The sequence below is a fragment of the Gavia stellata genome, unplaced genomic scaffold, assembly GCF_030936135.1.
Source record: "Gavia stellata isolate bGavSte3 unplaced genomic scaffold, bGavSte3.hap2 HAP2_SCAFFOLD_216, whole genome shotgun sequence".
NCBI classification, from domain to species: Eukaryota; Metazoa; Chordata; class Aves; order Gaviiformes; family Gaviidae; genus Gavia; species Gavia stellata.
Window position 1 is genome coordinate 82165 of NW_026776974.1, and position 21269 is coordinate 103433.

Below are 21269 nucleotides of genomic sequence, written 5' to 3' on the forward strand. Positions count from 1 at the left end.
AAACGGGGCACGAAGACCACAAGGATGAGGTTTTCCAAGGGAAACGGGGCGTGAAGATGTTGGAAATGAGGTTTTCCAAGGAAAACGGGGCGTGAAGATGTTGGGAGTGAGGTTTTCCAAGGGAAACAGAGCGTGAAGACTACAGGGAATGAGATCTTCCAAGGAAAATGGGATGTAAAGATCTTGGAAATGAGATTTTCCAAGGGAAACGGGGCGCGAAGACTGCGGGGAATGGGTTCTCCAAGGGAAACGGGGCGTGAAGATCTTGGGAATGAGGTTTTCCAAGGGAAACAGGGCGTGAAGATGTTGGGAGTGAGGTTTTCCAAGGGAAACAGAGCGTGAAGACTACAGGGAATGAGATCTTCCAAGGAAAATGGGATGTAAAGATCTTGGAAATGAGATTTTCCAAGGGAAACGGGGCGCGAAGACTGCGGGGAATGGGTTCTCCAAGGGAAACGGGGCGTGAAGATCTTGGGAGTGAGGTCTTTCAAGGGAAACGGGGCGTGAAGATGTTGGGAATGAGGTTTTCCAAGGGAAACAGGGCGTGAAGATGTTAGGAATGAGGTTTTCCAAGGAAAATGGGGCGCAAAGATTTTGAAGAAGGGGTTCTCCAAGGAAAACTGGGCGCGAAGACCACGGGGATGAGGTCTTCCATGGGAAACGGGGCGTGAAGACCACAGGGAATGAGGTTTTCCGAGGGAAACGGGGCGTGAAGACCATGGGGAATGAGGTCTTCCAAGGGAAACGGGGCGTGAAGATCTTGGGAATGAGGTTTTCCAAGGGAAACAGGGTGCAAAGATCTTGGGAATGAGGTTTTCCAAGGGGAACGGGGCATGAAGATCTTGGGAATGAGGTTTTCCAAGGGGAACGGGGCATGAAGATCTTGGGAATGAGGTTTTCCAAGGGAAACGGGGCATGAAGATCTTGGGAATGAGGTTTTCCAAAGGAAACGGGGTGCAAAGATCTTGGGAATGAGGTTTTCCGAGGGAAACGGGGTGCAAAGATCTTGGGAATGAGGTTTTCCGAGGGAAACGGAGCGTGAAGATCTTGGGAATGAGGTTTTCCGAGGGAAATGAGGCACGAAGACCATGAGGAGGGGCTTCTTCAAGGGAAACGGAGCATGAAGATCTTGGGAATGAGGTCTTCCAAGGGAAACGGGGCGTGAAGACTACGGGGATTGGGGTCTCCCAAGGAAAACAGGGCGTGAAGGTGTTGGGAATGAGGTTTTCCAAGGGAAATGGGGCACGAAGACTACGGGGATTGGGGTCTCCCAAGGAAAACAGGGCGTGAAGGTGTTGGGAATGAGGTTTTCCGAGGGAAATGGGGCACGAAGACCTCGAGGAAGGGGTTCTCCAAGGGAAACGGGGTGTGAAGACCCCTCTTCCCCCCCTTCCCGGCAGATCCAGCAGTTCTCCAAGAAGGAGATCGAGGACCTGCTGCGGAAAGGGGCCTACGCGGCCATCATGGAAGAGGACGACGAAGGTTCCAAGTTCTGCGAGGAGGACATAGACCAGATCCTCCTGCGCCGTACCACCACCATCACCATCGAGAGCGAGGGGAAGGGTTCCACCTTCGCCAAGGTACCTCCGCGTCCCCTTCCGGCCGGCGGCGGGGTGGGAACGGGACATCTCCCGCCTCGGAGGCGTCCGTCAACGTCTTCCCAACCCCAGGCGAGTTTCGTGGCTTCCGAAAACCGCACCGACATCGCTTTGGATGATCCCAACTTCTGGCAGAAGTGGGCTAAGAAAGCCGACCTGGACCTGGACCTGCTGAACAGCAAGGTTGGAGGGGGGACAACCGTGGGGCCGAGGCGGTGGGGATCGATGTGGGGCAGCGCTTGATGGATCTCCTCCCTTCCCCACATCCAGAACAACCTGGTGATCGACACGCCTCGGGTGCGCAAGCAGACGCGGCATTTCAGTACGCTGCGGGACGACGACCTGGTGGAATTCTCCGATCTGGAAAGCGAGGACGAGGAGAGACCTCGCTCCCGTCGCCACGACCGGCACCACCACGCGTTGCACCACGCCTACGGCCGCACCGACTGCTTCCGGGTGGAGAAGCACCTCCTGGTCTACGGGTGAGGGCGGGGGTTCGGCTCCGGCTCTGCTCCGGTGGCAACCGCCAGGAGGTTCTGGGTGGGGAGAGCGGACGGGGTCCGGTTCTAGGTGTGCTTTGGTGGCCACCACGAGGAGATGGTTGGAGGAAAGCGGGCAAGCTCCAGCTCTTCTTTGGTGGCCACCACGAGCAGATGGTTGGACAAGGTCCAGCTCTTTGGTGGCCACCACAAGGAGATACTTGGAGGAAAGTGGGCAAGCTCCAGCTCTTCTCTGGTGGCCACCATGAGCAGATACTTGGAGGAGAGTGGACAACCTCCAGCTCTTTGGTGGCCACCACGAGCAGATGCTTGGAGGAAGGCAGGCAAGCTCCAGCTCTTTGGTGGCCACCATGAGGAGATGCTTGGAGGAAGGCAGGCAAGCTCCAGCTCTTTGGTGGCCACCATGAGGAGATGCTTGGAGGAAAGTGGGCAAGCTCCAGCTGTTTGGTGGCCACCACGAACAGATGCTTGGAGGAGAGTGGACAACCTCCAGCTCTTTGGTGGCCACCACGAGCCGATGCTTGGAGGAAAGCGGGCAAGCTCCAGCTCTTCTCTGGTGGCCACCACGAGCAGATGGTTGGACAAGGTCCAGCTGTTTGGTGGCCACCATGAGCAGGTGGTTGGAGGAGAGCGGGCAAGCTCCAGCTCTTTTCTGGCGGCCACCATGAGCAGATGGTTGGACAAGGTCCAGCTCTTTGGTGGCCACCACGAGCAGATGCTTGGAGGAAAGTGGGTAAGCTCCAGCTCTCCTCTGGTGGCCACCATGAGCAGATGGTTGGACAACGTCCAGCTCTTTGGTGGCCACCAGGAGGAGATGCTTGGAGGAGGGTGGACAACCTCCAGCTCTTTGGTGGCCGCAACAAGGAGATACTTGGAGGAAAGCGGGCAAGCTCCAGCTCTTCTCTGGTGGCCACCATGAGCAGATGGTTGGACAACCTCCAGCTCTTTGGTGGCCACCACGAGGAGATGCTTGGAGGTGAGTGGGCAAGCTCCAGCTCTTCTTTGGTGGCCACCACGAGCAGATGGTTGGACAAGGTCCAGCTCTTTGGTGGCCACCACAAGGAGATACTTGGAGGAAAGTGGGCAAGCTCCAGCTCTTTGGTGGCCACCACGAGCAGATGCTTGGAGGAAGGCGGGCAAGCTCCAGCTCTTCTCTGGTGGCCACCACGAGTAGATGGTTGGACAACCTCCAGTTATTTGGTGGCCACCACGAGGAGATGCTTGGAGGAGGGTGGGCAAGCTCCAGCTCTTCGGTGGCCACCACGAGCAGATGGTTGCAGGAGAGCGGGCAAGCTCCAGCTCTCCTCTGGTGGCCACCACGAGCAGATGGTTGGACAACCTCCAGCTCTTTGGTGGCCACCACGAGGAGATGCTTGGAGGAGGGTGGACAACCTCCAGCTCTTTGGTGGCCACCACAAGGAGATACTTGGAGGAAAGCGGGCAAGCTCCAGCTCTTCTCTGGTGGCCACCATGAGCAGATGGTTGGACAACCTCCAGCTCTTTGATGGCCACCACGAGGAGATGCTTGGAGGAGAGTGGGCAAGCTCCAGCTCTTTGGTGGCCACCACGAGCAGATGGTTGGAGGAAAGTGGGCAAGCTCCAGCTCTCCTCTGGTGGCCACCACGAGCAGATGCTTGGAGGAAGGCGGGCAAGCTCCAGCTCTCTGGTGGCCACCCCGAGCAGATGGTTGGACAAGCTCCAGTTCTTTGGTGGCCACCACGAGGAGATGCTTGGAGGAAAGTGGGCAATCTCCAGCTCTTTGGTGGCCACCATGAGCAGATGCTTGGAGGAGGGTGGACAACCTCCAGCACTTTGGTGGCCACCACAAGGAGATGCTTGGAGGAAAGTGGGCAAGCTCCAGCTCTTCTTTGGTGGCCACCACGAGCAGATGGTTGGACAAGGTCCAGCTCTTTGGTGGCCACCACAAGGAGATACTTGGAGGAAAGTGGGCAAGCTCCAGCTCTTTGGTGGCCACCACGAGCAGATGCTTGGAGGAAGGCGGGCAAGCTCCAGCTCTTCTCTGGTGGCCACCACGAGTAGATGGTTGGACAACCTCCAGTTATTTGGTGGCCACCACGAGGAGATGCTTGGAGGAGGGTGGGCAAGCTCCAGCTCTTCGGTGGCCACCACGAGCAGATGGTTGGAGGAGAGCGGGCAAGCTCCAGCTCTTTGGTGGCCACCACGAGGAGCCGTTGGGTGGAGACGGGTGCTGGGAGGTGGGCAAACCCCCTCCGAGGACCTCCCCCTGTGCCGCTGACCCCGTCCTCCGCCGCCAGCTGGGGCCGATGGCGGGAGATCCTGTCCCACGGGCGCTTCAAGCGACGTCTTTCGGAGCGTGACGTGGAAACCATCTGCCGGGCCATCCTGGTCTACTGTCTCCTCCACTACCGAGGCGACGAGAACATCAAAGGTTTCATCTGGGACCTCATCAGCCCCACCGAAAACGGCAAGGCCAAGGAGCTCCAAAACCACTCGGGTGAGGCTCTACAGGAGCTTGGGGACAACCGGGGACCTCTCGGGGAGGTCCCACCTTGACGTCTTTCTCCTCGTTCCGTCTTTCTTCTCCAGGTCTTTCCATCCCCGTTCCTCGAGGGCGTAAAGGGAAGAAAGTCAAATCCCAAAGCACCTTCGACGTCCACAAAGCCGAGTGGATCCGCAAGTACAACCCCGACACCCTCTTCCAAGACGAGAGCTACAAGAAGCACCTCAAGCACCAGTGCAACAAGTGGGTGGAGATCTTCTCGGGGGGGGTCCCCTTGTCCCCCGTCACACCCCTCTTTTTCCCCCCCCCCGTGGCTTATTTTGGGTTGACCGCCCCCTTTCCGACGCCTCCCAGGGTTCTGCTGAGGGTGCGGATGCTCTACTACCTGCGGCAGGAGGTGATCGGGGACCAGGCGGAGAAGGTGCTGGCGGGGGCGGTGGCCAGGTGAGTCCACGGGACCTTCCTCCAGGGTCTCTTTGGGGTGCTCCAGACTTTTGGGGGGGGTTTGAGGTGCTCCAGACCCTCTTGGAGGTGCTCCAGACCCTCTTGGAGGTGCTCCAGACTCTTTCTGGGAGGGTTTGAGGTGCTCCAGACCCTCTTGGAGGTGCTCCAGACTCTTTCTGGGGGGGTTTGAGGTGCTCCAGACCCTCTTGGAGGTCCTCCAGACTCCTTCTGGGGGGGTTTGAGGTCCTCCAGACTCCTTCTGGGGGGGTTTGAGGTGCTCCAGACTCCTTCTGGGGGGGTTTGAGGTGCTCCAGACCCTCTTGGAGGTGCTCCAAACTCTTTCTGGGGGGGTTTGAGGTGCTCCAGACTCCTCCTGGGGGGGTTTGAGGTGCTCCAAACCCTCTTGGAGGTCCTCCAAACTCTTTCTGGGGGGGTTTGAGGTCCTCCAAACTCTTTCTGGGGGGGTTTGAGGTCCTCCAGACTCTTTCTGGGGGGGTTTGAGGTGCTCCAGACCCTCTTGGAGGTCCTCCAGACTCTTTCTGGGGGGGTTTGAGGTGCTCCAAACCCTCTTGGAGGTGCTCCAGACTCTTTCTGGGGGGGTTTGAGGTGCTCCAGACCCTCTTGGAGGTGCTCCAAACTCTTTCTGGGGGGGTTTGAGGTGCTCCAGACTCCTCCTGGGGGGGTTTGAGGTGCTCCAGACCCTCTTGGAGGTGCTCCAAACTCTTTCTGGGGGGGTTTGAGGTGCTCCAGACCCTCTTGGAGGTGCTCCAGACTCCTCCTGGGGGGGTTTGAGGTGCTCCAAACCCTCTTGGAGGTGCTCCAGACTCTTTCTGGGGTGGCTTGAGGTGCTCCAGACCCACTTTGGGGTGGTTTGAGGTGCTCCAGACCCTCTTTGAGGTGCTCCAGCCCCACCTTGAGGTGGTTTGAGGTGCTCCAGCCCCACTTTGGGGTGCTCCAGCCCCACTGTGGGGTGGTTTGGGGTGCTCCAGACCCACTGTGGGGTGGTTTGAGGTGCTCCAGCTCCTCTTTGGGGTGGTTTGGGGTGCTCCAGCCCCACTTTGGGGTGCTCCAGCCCCACTTTGGGGTGGTTTGAGGTGCTCCAGCCCCACTTTGGGCTTCTCCAGCTCCTCTTCGAGGTGTCTTGGGGTGCTTTGGGGTGCTCCAGCCCCTCTTCGGGGTGTCCTGGTGTGTCCCACCCCACTTCCAGCTACCCCCGACCCCCCCAAACCCCCCCCCCGATCACCCCATTCCCCCCTCTCCCCACCAGCGAGATCGATATCTGGTTCCCGCTGGTGGAGCAACTGGAGGTACCGACCGCTTGGTGGGACGCCGAAGCCGACAAATCCCTCCTCATCGGGGTCTTCAAACACGGTACGTTACAGGGGGAGCCCATTTCGGGGTGAAACCCGGCGGAATCGGGGTCGTGACGGTGTGTGTGTCCCCCTTTTTTTTTTTGGGGGGGGGGGGGAACAGGCTACGAGAAGTACAACACCATGCGCGCCGACCCCGCTCTCTGCTTCTTGGAGAAAGCCGGCCGCCCCGACGAGAAGGCTATCGCTGCCGAGCAGCGCTTGGACGTCGGGGAAGGGTGAGTTTTGGGGGGACCCCCGACAAATTTGGGGTGCCCCAGCCCTTCTCTGGGGTGCTTTGCGGTGTCCCAGCCCCTCTTTGGGGTGTTCCAGATCCTCTCTGGGGGGTTTTGGGGTGCTCCAGCCTCTTTTCGGGGTGTCCTGGGATGCTCCAGCCCATCTTTGGGGTGGTTTGGGGTGTCCCCGCCCCTTTTTGGGGTGCCCCAGACCCCCTCTGGGGTGCTGTGGGGTGCCCCAGGATCTCTTCGGGGTGCTCCAGCCCCTCTTTGGGGTGTCCTGGGGTGCTCCAGCCCCTCTCTGGGGTGGTTTGGGGTGCTCCAGCCCCTTTCTGGGGGGGCTTTGGGGTGCCCCAGATTCTCTCTGGGGTTCTGTGGGGTGCCCCAGGATCTCTGGGGTGTCCCAGCCCCTTTTTGGGGTGCTCCAGGTGCTCCCTGGGGGGCTTTGGGGTGCTCCAGACCCCCTCTGGGGTGCTGTGGGGTGCCCCGGGATGTGTTTGGGGGGTCCCAGCCCCACTTTGGGGTGTCCTGACCCCTCTTCAGGGTGCTGTGGGGTGCTCCAGCCCCACTTTGGGGTGCCCCAGCCCCTCTTCGGGGTGCTGTGGGGTGCTCCAGCCCCACTTTGGGGTGCCCCAGCCCCTCTTCAGGGTGTCCTGACCCCTCTTTGGGGTGCTGTGGGGTGCCCCAGCCCCTCTTCGGGGTGCCCCAGCCCCTCTTCGGGGTGCTGTGGGGTGCTCCAGCCCCACTTTGGGGTGCCCCAGCCCCTCTTCAGGGTGTCCTGACCCCTCTTCGGGGTGCTGTGGGGTGCTCCAGCCCCACTTTGGGGTGTCCTGACCCCTCTTTGGGGTGCTGTGGGGTGCCCCAGCCCCACTTTGGGGTGCCCCAGGCCCACTTTGGGGTGTCCTGACCCCTCTTTGGGGTGCTGTGGGGTGCTCCAGCCCCACTTTGGGGTGTCCTGACCCCTCTTCGGGGTGCTGTGGGGTGCTCCAGCCCCACTTTGGGGTGCCCCAGCCCCTCTTCAGGGTGTCCTGACCCCTCTTCGGGGTGCTGTGGGGTGCTCCAGCCCCACTTTGGGGTGCCCCAGCCCCTCTTCGGGGTGCTGTGGGGTGCTCCAGCCCCACTTTGGGGTGCCCCAGCCCCTCTTCGGGGTGCTGTGGGGTGCCCCAGCCCCTCTTCGGGGTGTCCTGACCCCTCTTCGGGGTGCTGTGGGGTGCTCCAGCCCCACTTTGGGGTGTCCTGACCCCTCTTCGGGGTGCTGTGGGGTGCTCCAGCCCCACTTTGGGGTGTCCTGACCCCTCTTCAGGGTGCTGTGGGGTGCTCCAGCCCCACTTTGGGGTGCCCCAGCCCCTCTTCGGGGTGCTGTGGGGTGCTCCAGCCCCACTTTGGGGTGCCCCAGCCCCTCTTCAGGGTGTCCTGACCCCTCTTTGGGGTGCTGTGGGGTGCCCCAGCCCCACTTCGGGGTGTCCTGACCCCTCTTCGGGGTGCTGTGGGGTGCCCCAGCCCCACTTTGGGGTGCCCCAGCCCCTCTTCGGGGTGTCCTGACCCCTCTTCGGGGTGCTGTGGGGTGCTCCAGCCCCACTTTGGGGTGTCCTGACCCCTCTTCAGGGTGCTGTGGGGTGCTCCAGCCCCACTTTGGGGTGCCCCAGCCCCTCTTCGGGGTGCTGTGGGGTGCTCCAGCCCCACTTTGGGGTGCCCCAGCCCCTCTTCAGGGTGTCCTGACCCCTCTTTGGGGTGCTGTGGGGTGCCCCAGCCCCACTTTGGGGTGCCCCAGCCCCTCTTCGGGGTGTCCTGACCCCTCTTCGGGGTGCTGTGGGGTGCTCCAGCCCCACTTTGGGGTGCCCCAGCCCCTCTTCAGGGTGTCCTGACCCCTCTTCGGGGTGCTGTGGGGTGCTCCAGCCCCACTTTGGGGTGCCCCAGCCCCTCTTCGGGGTGCTGTGGGGTGCTCCAGCCCCACTTTGGGGTGCCCCAGCCCCTCTTCGGGGTGCTGTGGGGTGCCCCAGCCCCTCTTCGGGGTGTCCTGACCCCTCTTCGGGGTGCTGTGGGGTGCCCCAGCCCCTCTTCGGGGTGTCCTGACCCCTCTTCGGGGTGCTGTGGGGTGCTCCAGCCCCACTTTGGGGTGCCCCAGCCCCTCTTCGGGGTGCTGTGGGGTGCTCCAGCCCCACTTTGGGGTACCCCAACCCCACTTTGGGGGTACCCTTTATCCCCCAACCCCACTTTGGGGTACCCCAACCCCACTTTGGGGGTACCCTTTATCCCCCAACCCCACTTTGGGGTACCCCAACCCCACTTTGGGCTACCCTGACCGCCCCCCAGCCCCACTCCCCATACCCCCAGGCCCCCCCTCCATTTCAAGACCCCCCCCCAACTTTTGGGGACCCCCTCCGTCCCCCCTAATTTTTGGGGGTGCCGATGATGACCGCGCCATGCTAATACCGACCGGCTCTTGGCCGGGATGAGTTCAATCTCTCCGTAGGGCTGAGGCACCTGTGGGGGGGGGCGGATTTTTAGGGGGGTCAGAGAGGGGTTTTTGGGGGTGTCGGGGGTCCCTATTTTGGGGGGACCCCCCTCATCCGTCACCCCTATCCCCCCCCAGCGTGGATTTCGATAAGGACTGCGAGGACCCCGAATATAAGCCCCTCCCGGGGACGGCCAAGGAAGTGGACGACGAGGTGAGATGGGGGGGGAAAAGAAGACGCACCCCCAAATCTGTGGGGCTGCCCCCCTTCAATCTGCACCCCCAAAGTTTAGGGGGGGGTTTGGGGGTGACCCTGATGCACCCCCCCACCTCCCCAGGCCGACCCCCTGATGCTGCTGGACGAGGAGATCTCCGTGGTGGACGGGGACGAAGGTAATGGGGGGTGGCCCCATAGGGACCCTCCCCAGCCCCATAGAGACCCCCCCAGCCCCATAGGGACGCCCCCAGCCCTATATCCCCATAGGGACCCCCCCCAGCCCCATAGGGCTTCCTCCAGCCCTATATCCCCATAGGGAACCCCCCAGCCCCATAGAGACCCCCCCAGCCCCATAGGGACCCCCCTCAGCCCCATAGGGCTTCCTCCAGCCCTATATCCCCATAGGGACCCCCCCCAGCCCCATAGGGACCCCCCCCAGCCCTATATCCCCATAGGGACCCCCCCAGCCCCATAGGGACGCCCCCAGTCCTATATCCCCATAGGGACCCCCCCCAGCCCCATAGGGCCTCCTCCAGCCCTATATCCTCATAGGGATGCCCCCCAGCCCCATAGGGACCCCCCTAGCCCCATAGGGCCTCCTCCAGCCCTATATCCTCATAGGGATGCCCCCCAGCCCCATAGGGACCCCCCCAGCCCCATAGGGACCCCCCCAGCCCCATAGGGCCTCCTCCAGCCCTATATCCCCATAGGGACCCCCCCCAGCCCCATAGGGACCCCCCCCAGCCCTATATCCCCATAGGGACCCCCCCAGCCCCATAGGGCCTCCTCCAGCCCTATATCCTCATAGGGACCCCCCAGCCCCATAGGGACGCCCCCAGTCCTATATCCCCATAGGGACCCCCCCAGCCCCATAGGGCTTCCTCCAGCCCTATATCCCCATAGGGACCCCCCCAGCCCCATAGGGACCTCCCCCAGCCCTATATCCCCATAGGGACCCCCCCCAGCCCCATAGGGACCCCCCCCAGCCCCATAGGGCTTCCTCCAGCCCTATATCCCCATAGGGACCCCCCCAGCCCCATAGGGACCCCCCCAGCCCCATAGGGCCTCCTCCAGCCCTATATCCTCATAGGGATGCCCCCCAGCCCCATAGGGACCCCCCCCAGCCCCATAGGGCTTCCTCCAGCCCTATATCCTCATAGGGACCCCCCCCAGCCCCATAGGGACCCCCCCCAGCCCCATAGGGCTTCCTCCAGCCCTATATCCCCATAGGGACCCCCCCAGCCCCATAGGGCCTCCTCCAGCCCTATATCCCCATAGGGACCCCCCCCAGCCCCATAGGGACCCCCCCCAGCCCCATAGGGCCTCCTCCAGCCCTATATCCTCATAGGGATGCCCCCCAGCCCCATAGGGACCCCCCCAGCCCCATAGGGCCACCCCGCAGCCCTATATCCCCGTAGGGCTGTCCCTATGGAGATCCTCAGCCCTATAGGATGCCTCTGCCCTATACCGCCGTGGGGCGCTATAGGGCAGGCCCTGACTCCTGTCTCCCCATAGGGACCCCCGTCCCTATAGGGTGGCTCTTCGCTATATCCCTATGGGAGCTCAGGGTGATCTATAGGGCCCCATAGGGACTTTCCTCACCCCATAGGGACCCCCGTCCCTATAGGATGGTTTTGTACATCCCCGTGGGACCCCCAAGAAGATCCGTGGGGCCCCAGGGAGACCCATGGGACCCCCAAGAAGACCCATAGGACCCCCAGGGAGACCCGTGGGACCCCCAAGAAGATCTGTAGGACCCCAGGGAGACCCATGGGACCCCCAGGGAGACCCATGGGACCCCCAAGAAGATCCGTAGGACCCCCAGGGAGACCCATGGGACCCCCAAGAAGACCCGTAGGACCCCAGGAAAACCCATGGGACCCCCAAGAAGATCTGTAGGACCCCAAGAAGACCCATGGGACCCCCAGGGAGACCCATGGGACCCCCAAGAAGATCCGTAGGACCCCAAGGAGACCCATGGGACCCCCAGGGAGACCCATGGGACCCCCAAGAAGACCCGTAGGACCCCAGGGAGACCTGTGGGACCCCCAGGGAGAACCGTGGGACCCCCAGGGAGACCCATAGGACCCCAAGAAGACCCATAGGACCCCAGGGAGACCCATGGGACCCCCAAGAAGACCCGTAGGACCCCCAGGGAGACCCGTGGGACCCCAAGAAGACCCGTGGGACCCCCAGGGAGACCCATAGGACCCCAAGAAGACCCATGGGACCCCAGGGAGACCCATGGGACCCCCAAGAAGACCCGTAGGACCCCAGGGAGACCCATGGGACCCCCAAGAAGATCCATAGGACCCCAAGAAGACCCATGGGACCCCCAAGAAGATCCATAGGACCCCAGGGAGACCCGTGGGACCCCAAGAAGACCCATAGGACCCCCAAGAAGATCTGTAGGACCCCCAGGGAGACCCATGGGACCCCCAAGAAGATCCATGGGACCCCCAAGAAGATCCGTAGGACCCCAGGGAGACCCGTGGGACCCCAAGAAGACCCATAGGACCCCCAGGGAGACCCATGGGACCCCCAAGAAGATCTGTAGGACCCCCAGGGAGACCCGTGGGACCCCCAAGAAGATCCATAGGACCCCCAGGGAGACCCATGGGACCCCCAATAAGATGTGTAGGACCCCAGGGAGACCCATGGGACCCCCAAGAAGATCCATAGGACCCCAGGGAGATCCATAGGACCCCAGGGAGACCCATGGGACCCCCAAGAAGACCCATAGGACCCCCCAGGGAGACCCGTGGGACCCCAGGGAGACCCATGGGACCCCCCAAGAAGATCTGTAGGACCCCAGGGAGACCCATGGGACCCCCAAGAAGATCCGTAGGACCCCAGGGAGACCCATGGGACCCCCAAGAAGACCCATAGGACCCCCAGGGAGACCCGTGGGACCCCAGGGAGTCCTATAGGACCCCCAAGAAGATCTGTAGGACCCCAGGGAGACCCATGGGACCCCCAAGAAGATCTGTGGGACCCCCAGGGAGACCCATAGGACCCCGAGGAGGCCCCTGGGACCCCACGGGTCCCCCCCCCCCGACCCACTTTCTGCCTCCCACCTAGGCCAACCCCCCCAACCGGGCCAACCCTCCTGGCCGCCGGGTTCGGTGCTGACGGCCCGGTTACGCCGCCTGATCACCGCCTGCCAGCGTTCCTACCAACGGGAACAGCTCCGGGTGGAGGCGGCCGAACGGGGGGACCGGCGCCGGCGCCGCTGCGAAGCCGCCTGCAAGCTGAAGGAGATGGCCAGGAGGGAGAAACAGCAGAGGTAGGGGAGGTTTTGGGGGGGCACGAGTCCTCGTGGGGGGCTAGGAGCTTGGGCAGGGGGGGGTTGGGGTGCCAGGAGCCTCTGCAGGGGGGTTTTGGGGTGCTGGGAGCTGGTGCGGGTGAGTTTTGGGGTACCAGGAGCCTGTGCAGGGGGGTTTTGGGGTACCACCAGTCTGTGCAGAGGGGTTTTGGGGTACCACCAGTCTGTGCAGGGGGGTTTTGGGGTGCTGGGACCTAATGCAGGGGGGTTTTGGGGTGCCGGGAGTCTGTGCAGAGGGGTTTTGGGGTGCTGGGACCTAATGCAGGGGGGTTTTGGGGTACCAGGAACCTGTGTAGGGGTGGTTTTGGGGTACCAGGAGCCTGTGCAGAGGGGTTTTGGGGTGCTGGGACCTAATGCAGAGGGGTTTTGGGGTACCAGGAGCCTGTGCAGGGGGGTTTTGGGGTACCACCAGTCTGTACAGGGGGGTTTTGGGTGCTGGGATCTAAAGTAGGGGGGTTTTGGGGTACCAAGAGCTTGTGCAGAGGGGTTTTGGGGTACCAGGAGCCTGTGCAGGGGGGTTTTGGGGTACCACCAGTCTGTGCAGGGGGGTTTTGGGGTGCTGGGACCTAATGAAGGGGGGTTTTGGGGTGCCAGGAGCCTCTGCAGAGGAGTTTTGGGTACCAGGAGCCTGTGCAGGGGGGTTTTGGGGTGCTGGGAGCCCATGCAGGGGGATTTTGGGGTACCACCAGTCTGTACAGGGGGGTTTTGGGGTGCTGGGACCTAATGCAGAGGGGTTTTGGGGTACCAGGAGCCTGTGCAGGGGGGTTTTGGGGTACCACCAGTCTGTACAGGGGGGTTTTGGGGTGCTGGGATCTAAAGTAGGGGGGTTTTGGGGTACCAAGAGCTTGTGCAGAGGGGTTTTGGGGTACCAGGAGCCTGTGCAGGGGGGTTTTGGGGTACCACCAGTCTGTGCAGGGGGGTTTTGGGGTGCTGGGACCTAATGAAGGGGGGTTTTGGGGTGCCAGGAGCCTCTGCAGAGGAGTTTTGGGGTACCAGGAGCCTGTGCAGGGGGGTTTTGGGGTGCTGGGAGCCCATGCAGGGGGATTTTGGGGTACCACCAGTCTGTACAGGGGGGTTTTGGGGTGCTGGGACCTAATGCAGAGGGGTTTTGGGGTACCAGGAGCCTGTGCAGGGGGGTTTTGGGGTACCACCAGTCTGTACAGGGGGGTTTTGGGTGCTGGGATCTAAAGTAGGGGGGTTTTGGTGGTACCAAGAGCTTGTGCAGAGGGGTTTTGGGGTACCAGGAGCCCGTGCAGGGGGGTTTTGGGGTACCACTGGTCTATGCAGGGGGGTTTTGGGGTGCTGGGAGCAGACACCCCCAAACTCGTGTTTTGGGGTACAGGAACCTCATAACTGGTGTTTTTGGGACGGAGCAACCTCATTTTCACGCTTTCGGGGTACCAGCCCCCCCTCCTTCTTCTTTTTGGGGTGCAGCTCCCCCATCTCTTATTTTTTGGGGTGCAGAGACCCCATAACTCACGTTTTGGGTGCAGGAACCCCATAACTGGTGCGTTTCGCATGGAGGAACCCCATAACCGGTGGTTTTGGGACGGAACAACCTCATTTTCACGCTTTCGGGGTACCACTCCCCCCTCCTTGGATTTTCGGGGTGCAGCACCCCCATCTCTTATTTTTTGGGGTGCAGAGACCCCATAACTCACGTTTTGGGGTGCAGGAACCCCATAACTGGTGCGTTTCGCATGGAGGAACCCCATAACCGGTGGTTTTGGGACGGAACAACCTCATTTTCACGCTTTCGGGGTACCGCTCCCCCCTCCTTCTTCTTTTTGGGGTGCAGCACCCCAAAGACACCCCCCCCCCCTTTTATTTTTCGGGGTGCAGGTGGACCCGTCGGGAACAGGCGGATTTTTATCGGGTGGCCTCCAGTTTCGGGGTGGAGTTCGATCCGGAGGGCGGCCGTTTTCGGTGGGGCCGCTTCCGCGCCTTGGCCGGTTTGGAGAAGAAGACGGACGAGAACCTCACCAAGTTCTTCCACGGTTTCGTCGCCATGTGCGCGCAGGTTTGCCGCCTGCCCCCGCCCCCGGCGACGGTACGGGGGGGCACCCCAAGATTTGGGGGGTGGGGGGGTGGGGGGGTGGGGCGGGAGACACCCATTCCGATATAGGGTGGGGGTTTCCGAGGGAGTTGAGGGTCTCCTGGTGGAGATGGGGCGTCTCCATGGGGTTTGGGGGGTGTCTCCGTGGGGTTTGGGGGCTCCCTGTGGGGTTGGGGGTCGTCTCCATGGGGTTGGGGGTCGTCTCCGTGGGGTTGGGGGCATCTCCATGGGGTTGGGGGTCTCCCTATGGGGTTGGGGGTCGTCTCCGTGGGGTTTGGGGGCATCTCCATGGGGTTGGGGGTCTCCTGTGGGGTTGGGGGTCATCTCCATGGGGTTGGGGGGCATCTCCATGGGGTTGGGGGTCTCCCTATGGGGTTGGGGGTCGTCTCCGTGGGGTTTGGGGGGCATCTCCATGGGGTTGGGGGTCTCCCTATGGGGTTGGGGGTCGTCTCCGTGGGGTTTGGGGGGCATCTCCATGGGGTTGGGGGTCTCCCTGTGGGGTTGGGGGTCGTCGTCTCATGGGGTTGGGGGGCATCTCCATGGGGTTGGGGTCTCCCTATGGGGTTGGGGGTCTCCGTGGGGTTTGGGGGCATCTCCATGGGGTTGGGGTCTCCCTGTGGGGTTGGGGTCGTCTCCATGGGGTTTGGGGGTTCTGTGGGGTTGGGGGTCTCCCTATGGGGTTGGGGGGCGTCTCTGTGGGGTTTGGGGGGCGTCTCCGTGGGGTTTGGGGGCTCCCTGTGGGGTTGGGGGGCATCTCCATGAGGTTGGGGGTCTTGGGGTTGGGGGTCTCCCTATGGGGTTTGGGGGTGTCTCCGTGGGGTTGGGGGGTCTCGCTATGGGGTTGGGGGTCTCCCTATGGGGTTTGGAGCTCCCTGTGGGCTCAGTAGACTCAATATCACCCCATGGTGCCATTGACCCACCCAACGATGGCGTTGGTCAACCCAATGGTGCCGTTGACCCACCCAATGGCGTTGGCCAACCCAATGGTGCCGTTGACCCACCCAATGGCGTTGGCCAACCCAACGATGGTCTTCGCCCCCCCAATGGTGCCATTGACCCACCCAACGATGGCGTTGGCCAACTCAATGGCACCGTTGACCCACCCAATGGTGTTGACCAACCCAACGATGGCGTTGGCCAACCCAACGGTGCCATTGACCCACCCAATGGCGTTGACCCACCCAACGATGGCGTTGGCCAACTCAATGGCACCGTTGACCCACCCAATGGCGTTGACCCACCCAACGATGCTGTTGGCCAACCCAATGGCACCGTTGACCCCACCAATGGTGTTGGCCAACCCAACGATGATGTTGGCCAACCCAACGATGGTCTTCACCCCCCCAATGGTGCCATTGACCCACCCAACGATGGCGTTGGCCAACTCAATGGCACCGTTGACCCACCCAATGGTGTTGACCAACCCAACGATGGCGTTGGCCAACTCAATGGCACCGTTGACCCACCCAATGGCGTTGACCCACCCAACGATGGCGTTGGCCAACCCAACGATGGTCTTCGCCCCCCCAATGGTGCCATTGACCCACCCAATGGCGTTGACCAACCCAACGATGGTGTTGGCCAACCCAATGGCGCCGTTGACCCACCCAATGGTGTTGACCAACCCAACGATGGCATTGGCCAACCCAACGATGGTCTTCGCCCCCCCAATGGTGCCATTGACCCACCCAACGATGGTGTTGGCCAACCCAATGGCGCCGTTGACCCACCCAATGGCACCGTTGACCCACCCAATGGCGTTGACCAACCCAACGATGGCGTTGGCCAACCCAACGATGGTCTTCGCCCCCCCAATGGTGCCATTGACCCACCCAATGGCATTGACCCACCCAATGATGGTGTTGGCCAACTCAATGGCACTGTTGACCCACCCAATGGTGTTGACCCACCCAACGATGGCATTGGCCAACTCAATGGCACCGTTGACCCACCCAATGGTGTTGACCAACCCAACGATGGTGTTGGCCAACCCAACGATGGTCTTCACCCCCCCAACGGTGCCATTGACCCACCCAATGGTGTTGACCCACCCAACGGTGCCGTTGGCCAACCCAATGGCACCGTTGACCCACCCAATGGTGTTGACCCACCCAATGATGGCGTTGGCCAACCCAATGGCGCCGTTGACCCACCCAATGGCGTTGACCAACCCAACGATGGCGTTGGCCAACCCAACGATGGTCTTCACCCCCCCAACGGTGCCATTGACCCACCCAACGATGGTGTTGGCCAACCCAATGGCGCCGTTGACCCACCCAATGGCACCGTTGACCCACCCAATGGCGTTGACCCACCCAGCGATGGTGTTGGCCAACTCAATGGCACCGTTGACCCACCCAATGGCGTTGACCAACCCAACGATGGCGTTGGCCAACCCAACGATGGTCTTCACCCCCCCCAAGAGTGCCGTTGACCCCCCGCGAGTGCCGTTGACCCCCCGCGAGTGCCGTTGACCCCCCGCGAGTGCCATCACCCCCCATTTCTCCCCCCTCCAGAACCGCCCGACCCCTCGGTGCCGGTCTCGCCCGTCTCGGCCGGCCGGGCCTCCCGCGCCCTTCGCCGTTTGGCGCTCCTCCGCCTCCTGCGGGAGCAGGTGCTGCGGCACCCTTTGCTCCCCGCCCGCTGCTCTGCCCCCGCCCCCGGCCCCGCCCTCCCGCCCTGGTGGCAACGGGGACACCACGACGGCGAACTCTTACGAGGAGCCGCCCGGCACGGTTTGGCGCGACCGGAAGCCGCCATTTTAGGAGATCCCGAGTTCTCTTTCGGCGCGGCCAGTGGCGTTATTTGCGGGCGCAGGGCGGGGGCGGGGCGACGCCCGTACCCCCCTCTTCCACCTCAACCCCCCCCAAATCATCGGGCGGCGCCGGCGGCGGTGGCACCGGCGCCGCCGGGGGAGGAGGAGGACTCGGAGGCGGAGAAGCTGTCGGCGTCGCTCACCGAATCGTCGTCCTGCGAGGAGGACAGCGACGACGATAGGGGTGAGGGGACCCCCCAAAATCCCACGGGACCCCCCCAAAACCCTTCGGGGACCCCCCAAAACCTTCCGGGGACCACCAAAACGCCGGTGGGACCCCCCAAATTTTGGTGGGACCTTCTGGTGGGACTTCATCCATGGTCGTAGGAGCTTCTACCCCCGGGGGGGCCCCCCAAAACGCTCTGGGACCCCCCAAATCCTTTAGGACCCCCCCAAAACCCCTCCAGGGACCCCCCCAAATCCTTTAGGACCCCCCCAAAACCCTCTGGGACCCCCCAAATCCTTTAGGACCCCCCCCAAAACCCTTCTGGGACCCCCCAAATCCTTTAGACCCCCAAATCCTGCCCCCCCCCCCAAAATCTTGGGGGGACCCCCCCCAAATCCTTTCAGCGCCCCCCCCACCCCCTTTAGAGCCCCCCCATCTTTTTGGGGACCCCCCCCCATCCTCACAGGACCCCCCCCGCGGTGTCCTTCATCCTCTGGGGGGGTCCCCCAAATCCCCCCCCCCCGCAGCCCCCCCCAAACCCCCCTCCCCGCAGGTGCGGAGCCCTCTTGTGGGGTGGAGAGAAGGAGGAAGAGGAGGAGGAGGAGGAGAGGAGGAGGAGGAGGAGGAGGAAGAGGAGGAGGAAGAGGAGTCGCCCCCACACTCCGGAGAGGGGGGGCCCCCCCCCAGGCCCCCCCCCCGGGGCCCCCCCCGGCCCCCCAACACCTCCACGAGTGGCCCAAGGTGAGCCAAACCTCCCGCGGGGGGGGGGGGGGGGGGGGGGCGCCCCCTTTGACACCCCCCCACATTTTGGGGGACCCCTGAGAATCCCGGAACCCCCCCAAAATTTCCGGGGGGGGTCCCCCAAACCTCTCTAACCCCCCCCAAATTTCTATGGGCCCCCCCCCAAATCTCTTCCCCCCCCCTCCCAAATTTAGGACCGAGCCCTTATCCGCCGGCTGGACCTGGTGTGCCAAGCGGTGCTGTCGGGGGAGTGGCCGGCGGAAGATTTTGGGGGGCCCCCCGGGGGGGTACCCCCGAAACCACCGCCCCCCCCCAACTGCCGCCGCCCCCCCCCACCGCCGACCCCCCCCCGTACCCCCGTCTGCGCCACGAGGAGAAGGAGTTCACCGTCCAGATCAAAGACGTGAGTTTGGGGGGGGGGGGAGGATTTTGGGGGTGCCCCCCTTTAAAATTTGGGGGGGCGCTGAGGGTTTTGGGGGGCCCCCCCCTGATTTTTGGGGACCCCCCCACAGGGGAGAGGGGCTCAAATTGACCTTCCAGAAGCATCGGTTGGTCCCCAACGGGGCGATGCGGGACCCCCCCGGCCATAAGAAGAACAGCAAGAAGTTGGTGGAGGTGAGATTTTGGGGTGCAGGGGGGGGACCCCCCTTTTTTTTTAGGGTTTGGGGGGGCCCTGGGACCCCCCCACATGGTTTTGGGGGGCCCCCGGACCCCCCTATGGGGTTTTGGGGCCCCCCAGATTGGGATTTGGGGGCTCTGCGCCTCTCTTCGCGAATTTGGGGTGCCCTATGTAGGGTTTTGGGTACTCTATGGGGTGCCCCCCAAATTTTGGGGTGCCCCCCATGATTTTTGGGGTCCCCCCCATCATTTTTGGGGTCCCCAGACCCCCCTATGGGGTTTTGGGGCCCCCCAGGGTGGGATTTGGGGGGCTCTGTGCTTCTCTTCGCAAATTTGGGGTGCCCTGTGTAGGGTTTTGGGGTACCCTATGGGGCGCCCCCCAAATTTTGGGGTGCCCCCCATGATTTTTGGGGTCCCCCCCCATCATTTTTGGGGGGCCCCAGACCCCCCTATGGGGTTTTGGGGCCCCCCAGGGTGGGATTTGGGGGGCTCTGCGCCTCTCTTCGCGAATTTGGGGTGCCCTATGTAGGGTTTTGGGGTACCCTATGGGGCGCCCCCCAAATTTTGGGGTGCCCCCCATGATTTTTGGGGTCCCCCCCATCGTTTTTGGGGGTCCCCAGACCCCCCTATGGGGTTTTGGGGACCCCCCTGTAGAATTTGGGGTGCACTGAGACCCCCCCCCAAAGGTTGGGGCGTCCATCCCCCCAAATTCTGTGGGGCCCCCCTCGAATTTGGGGGTCCCCCCATAAATTTGGGGGTCCCCCCCTAAAATTTGGGGTCCCCCCCTAAATGTGGGGTGTCCCCCCCCCCCCTTAGCTGGAGCTGCGGTGCCTGGAGGGGCTGCGGGACCCGGGGGGGGACCCCGAAAAGCGTCAGGGGGGGAGACGCAGCTGCACCCCGACTTCGCCCGGGAGCACCGCGGCCCCACGGTGAGCGCCCCCAAACCCCACAACTGCGCCCCACAACTGCGCCCCCAAACCCCACGACTGCGCCCCAAAACCCCACAACTGCGCCCCACAACTGCGCCCCAAAACCCCCCGAACCCCACAACGGCGCCCCGAAACTCCCCGAACCCCAAAACTGAGCCAAAAACCCCACATCTGCACCCCACAACTGCGCCCCACAACTGCGCCCCCAAACCCCACAACTGCGCCCCACAACCCCACGACTGCGCCCCACAGCTGCACCCCCAAACCCACAACTGCGCCCCAAACCCCACAACTGCACCCCCAAACCCCACAACTGCGCCCCACAACTGCGCCCCCAAACCCCACAACTGCGCCCCACAACTGCGCCCCCAAACCCCACGACTGCGCCCCACAAACTGCGCCCCAAAACCCTCCTGAACCCCAAAACTGCGCCCCACAAGTCCCGCGACCCCAAAACCCCCCAGAACCCCAAAACTGAGCCCAAAAACCCCACAACTGCGCCCCACAACTGCGCCCCACAACTGCGCCCCCAAACCCCACAACTGCGCCCCAAAACCCCACGACTGCGCCCCACAGCTGCGCCCCAAACCCCACAACTGCGCCCCCAAACCCCACGACTGCGCCCACAACTGCGCCCCACAACTGCGCCCCCAAACCCCACGACTGCGCCCCACAACTCCGCCCCAAAACCCTCCTGCACCCCAAAACTGCGCCCCACAACTCCCCGAACCCCAAAACCCCCCTGAACCCCAAAACTGAGCCCAAAAACCCCACAACTGCGCCCCACAACTGCGCCCCCAAACCCCACGAGTGCGCCCCACAACTGCGCCCCAAAACCCCACAACTGCGCCCCACAACTGCGCCCCCAAACCCTCCTGCACCCCAAACTGCGCCCCACAACTCCCCAAACCCCAAAACCCCCCAGAACCCCAAAACTGAGCCCAAAAACCCCACAACTGCGCCCCACAACTGCGCCCCCAAACCCCACAACTGCGCCCCACAACTGCGCCCCACAACTGCGCCCCAAAACCCCACAACTGCGCCCCACACTGCGCCCCAAAACCCTCCTGCACCCCAAAACTGCGCCCCACAACTCCCCGAACCCAAAACCCCCCAGAACCCCAAAACTGAGCCCAAAAACCCCACAACTGCGCCCCACAACTGCGCCCCCAAACCCCACAACTGCGCCCCACAACTGCGCCCCACAACTGCGCCCCCAAACCCCACGACTGCGCCCCACAACTGCGCCCCCAAACCCTCCTGCACCCCAAAACTGCGCCCCACAACTCCCCGAACCCCAAAACCCCCCAGAACCCCAAAACTGAGCCCAAAAACCCC

General features: G+C 63.0%; 1 protein-coding gene across 1 annotated transcript in view; it reads left to right on the plus strand.

The window, feature by feature from the left end:
* Positions 1-19931, plus strand: part of CHD8 (chromodomain helicase DNA binding protein 8) — a gene marked incomplete at its 3' end in the record, with an annotated part of 30558 nt that extends 10627 nt beyond the window's left edge. The window contains 19 exon segments of the mRNA XM_059835043.1: positions 1401-1580; positions 1671-1781; positions 1869-2080; positions 4375-4574; positions 4667-4823; positions 4935-5024; positions 6292-6395; positions 6498-6612; positions 9203-9278; positions 9403-9457; positions 12363-12567; positions 14449-14650; positions 14732-14738; positions 17179-17661; positions 18197-18216; positions 18579-18671; positions 18716-18791; positions 18902-18999; positions 19819-19931. Of these exon segments, the coding sequence (XP_059691026.1) occupies positions 1401-1580; positions 1671-1781; positions 1869-2080; positions 4375-4574; positions 4667-4823; positions 4935-5024; positions 6292-6395; positions 6498-6612; positions 9203-9278; positions 9403-9457; positions 12363-12567; positions 14449-14650; positions 14732-14738; positions 17179-17661; positions 18197-18216; positions 18579-18671; positions 18716-18791; positions 18902-18999; positions 19819-19931 (2597 nt within the window).
* Positions 19932-21269: the final 1338 nt, after the last annotated feature.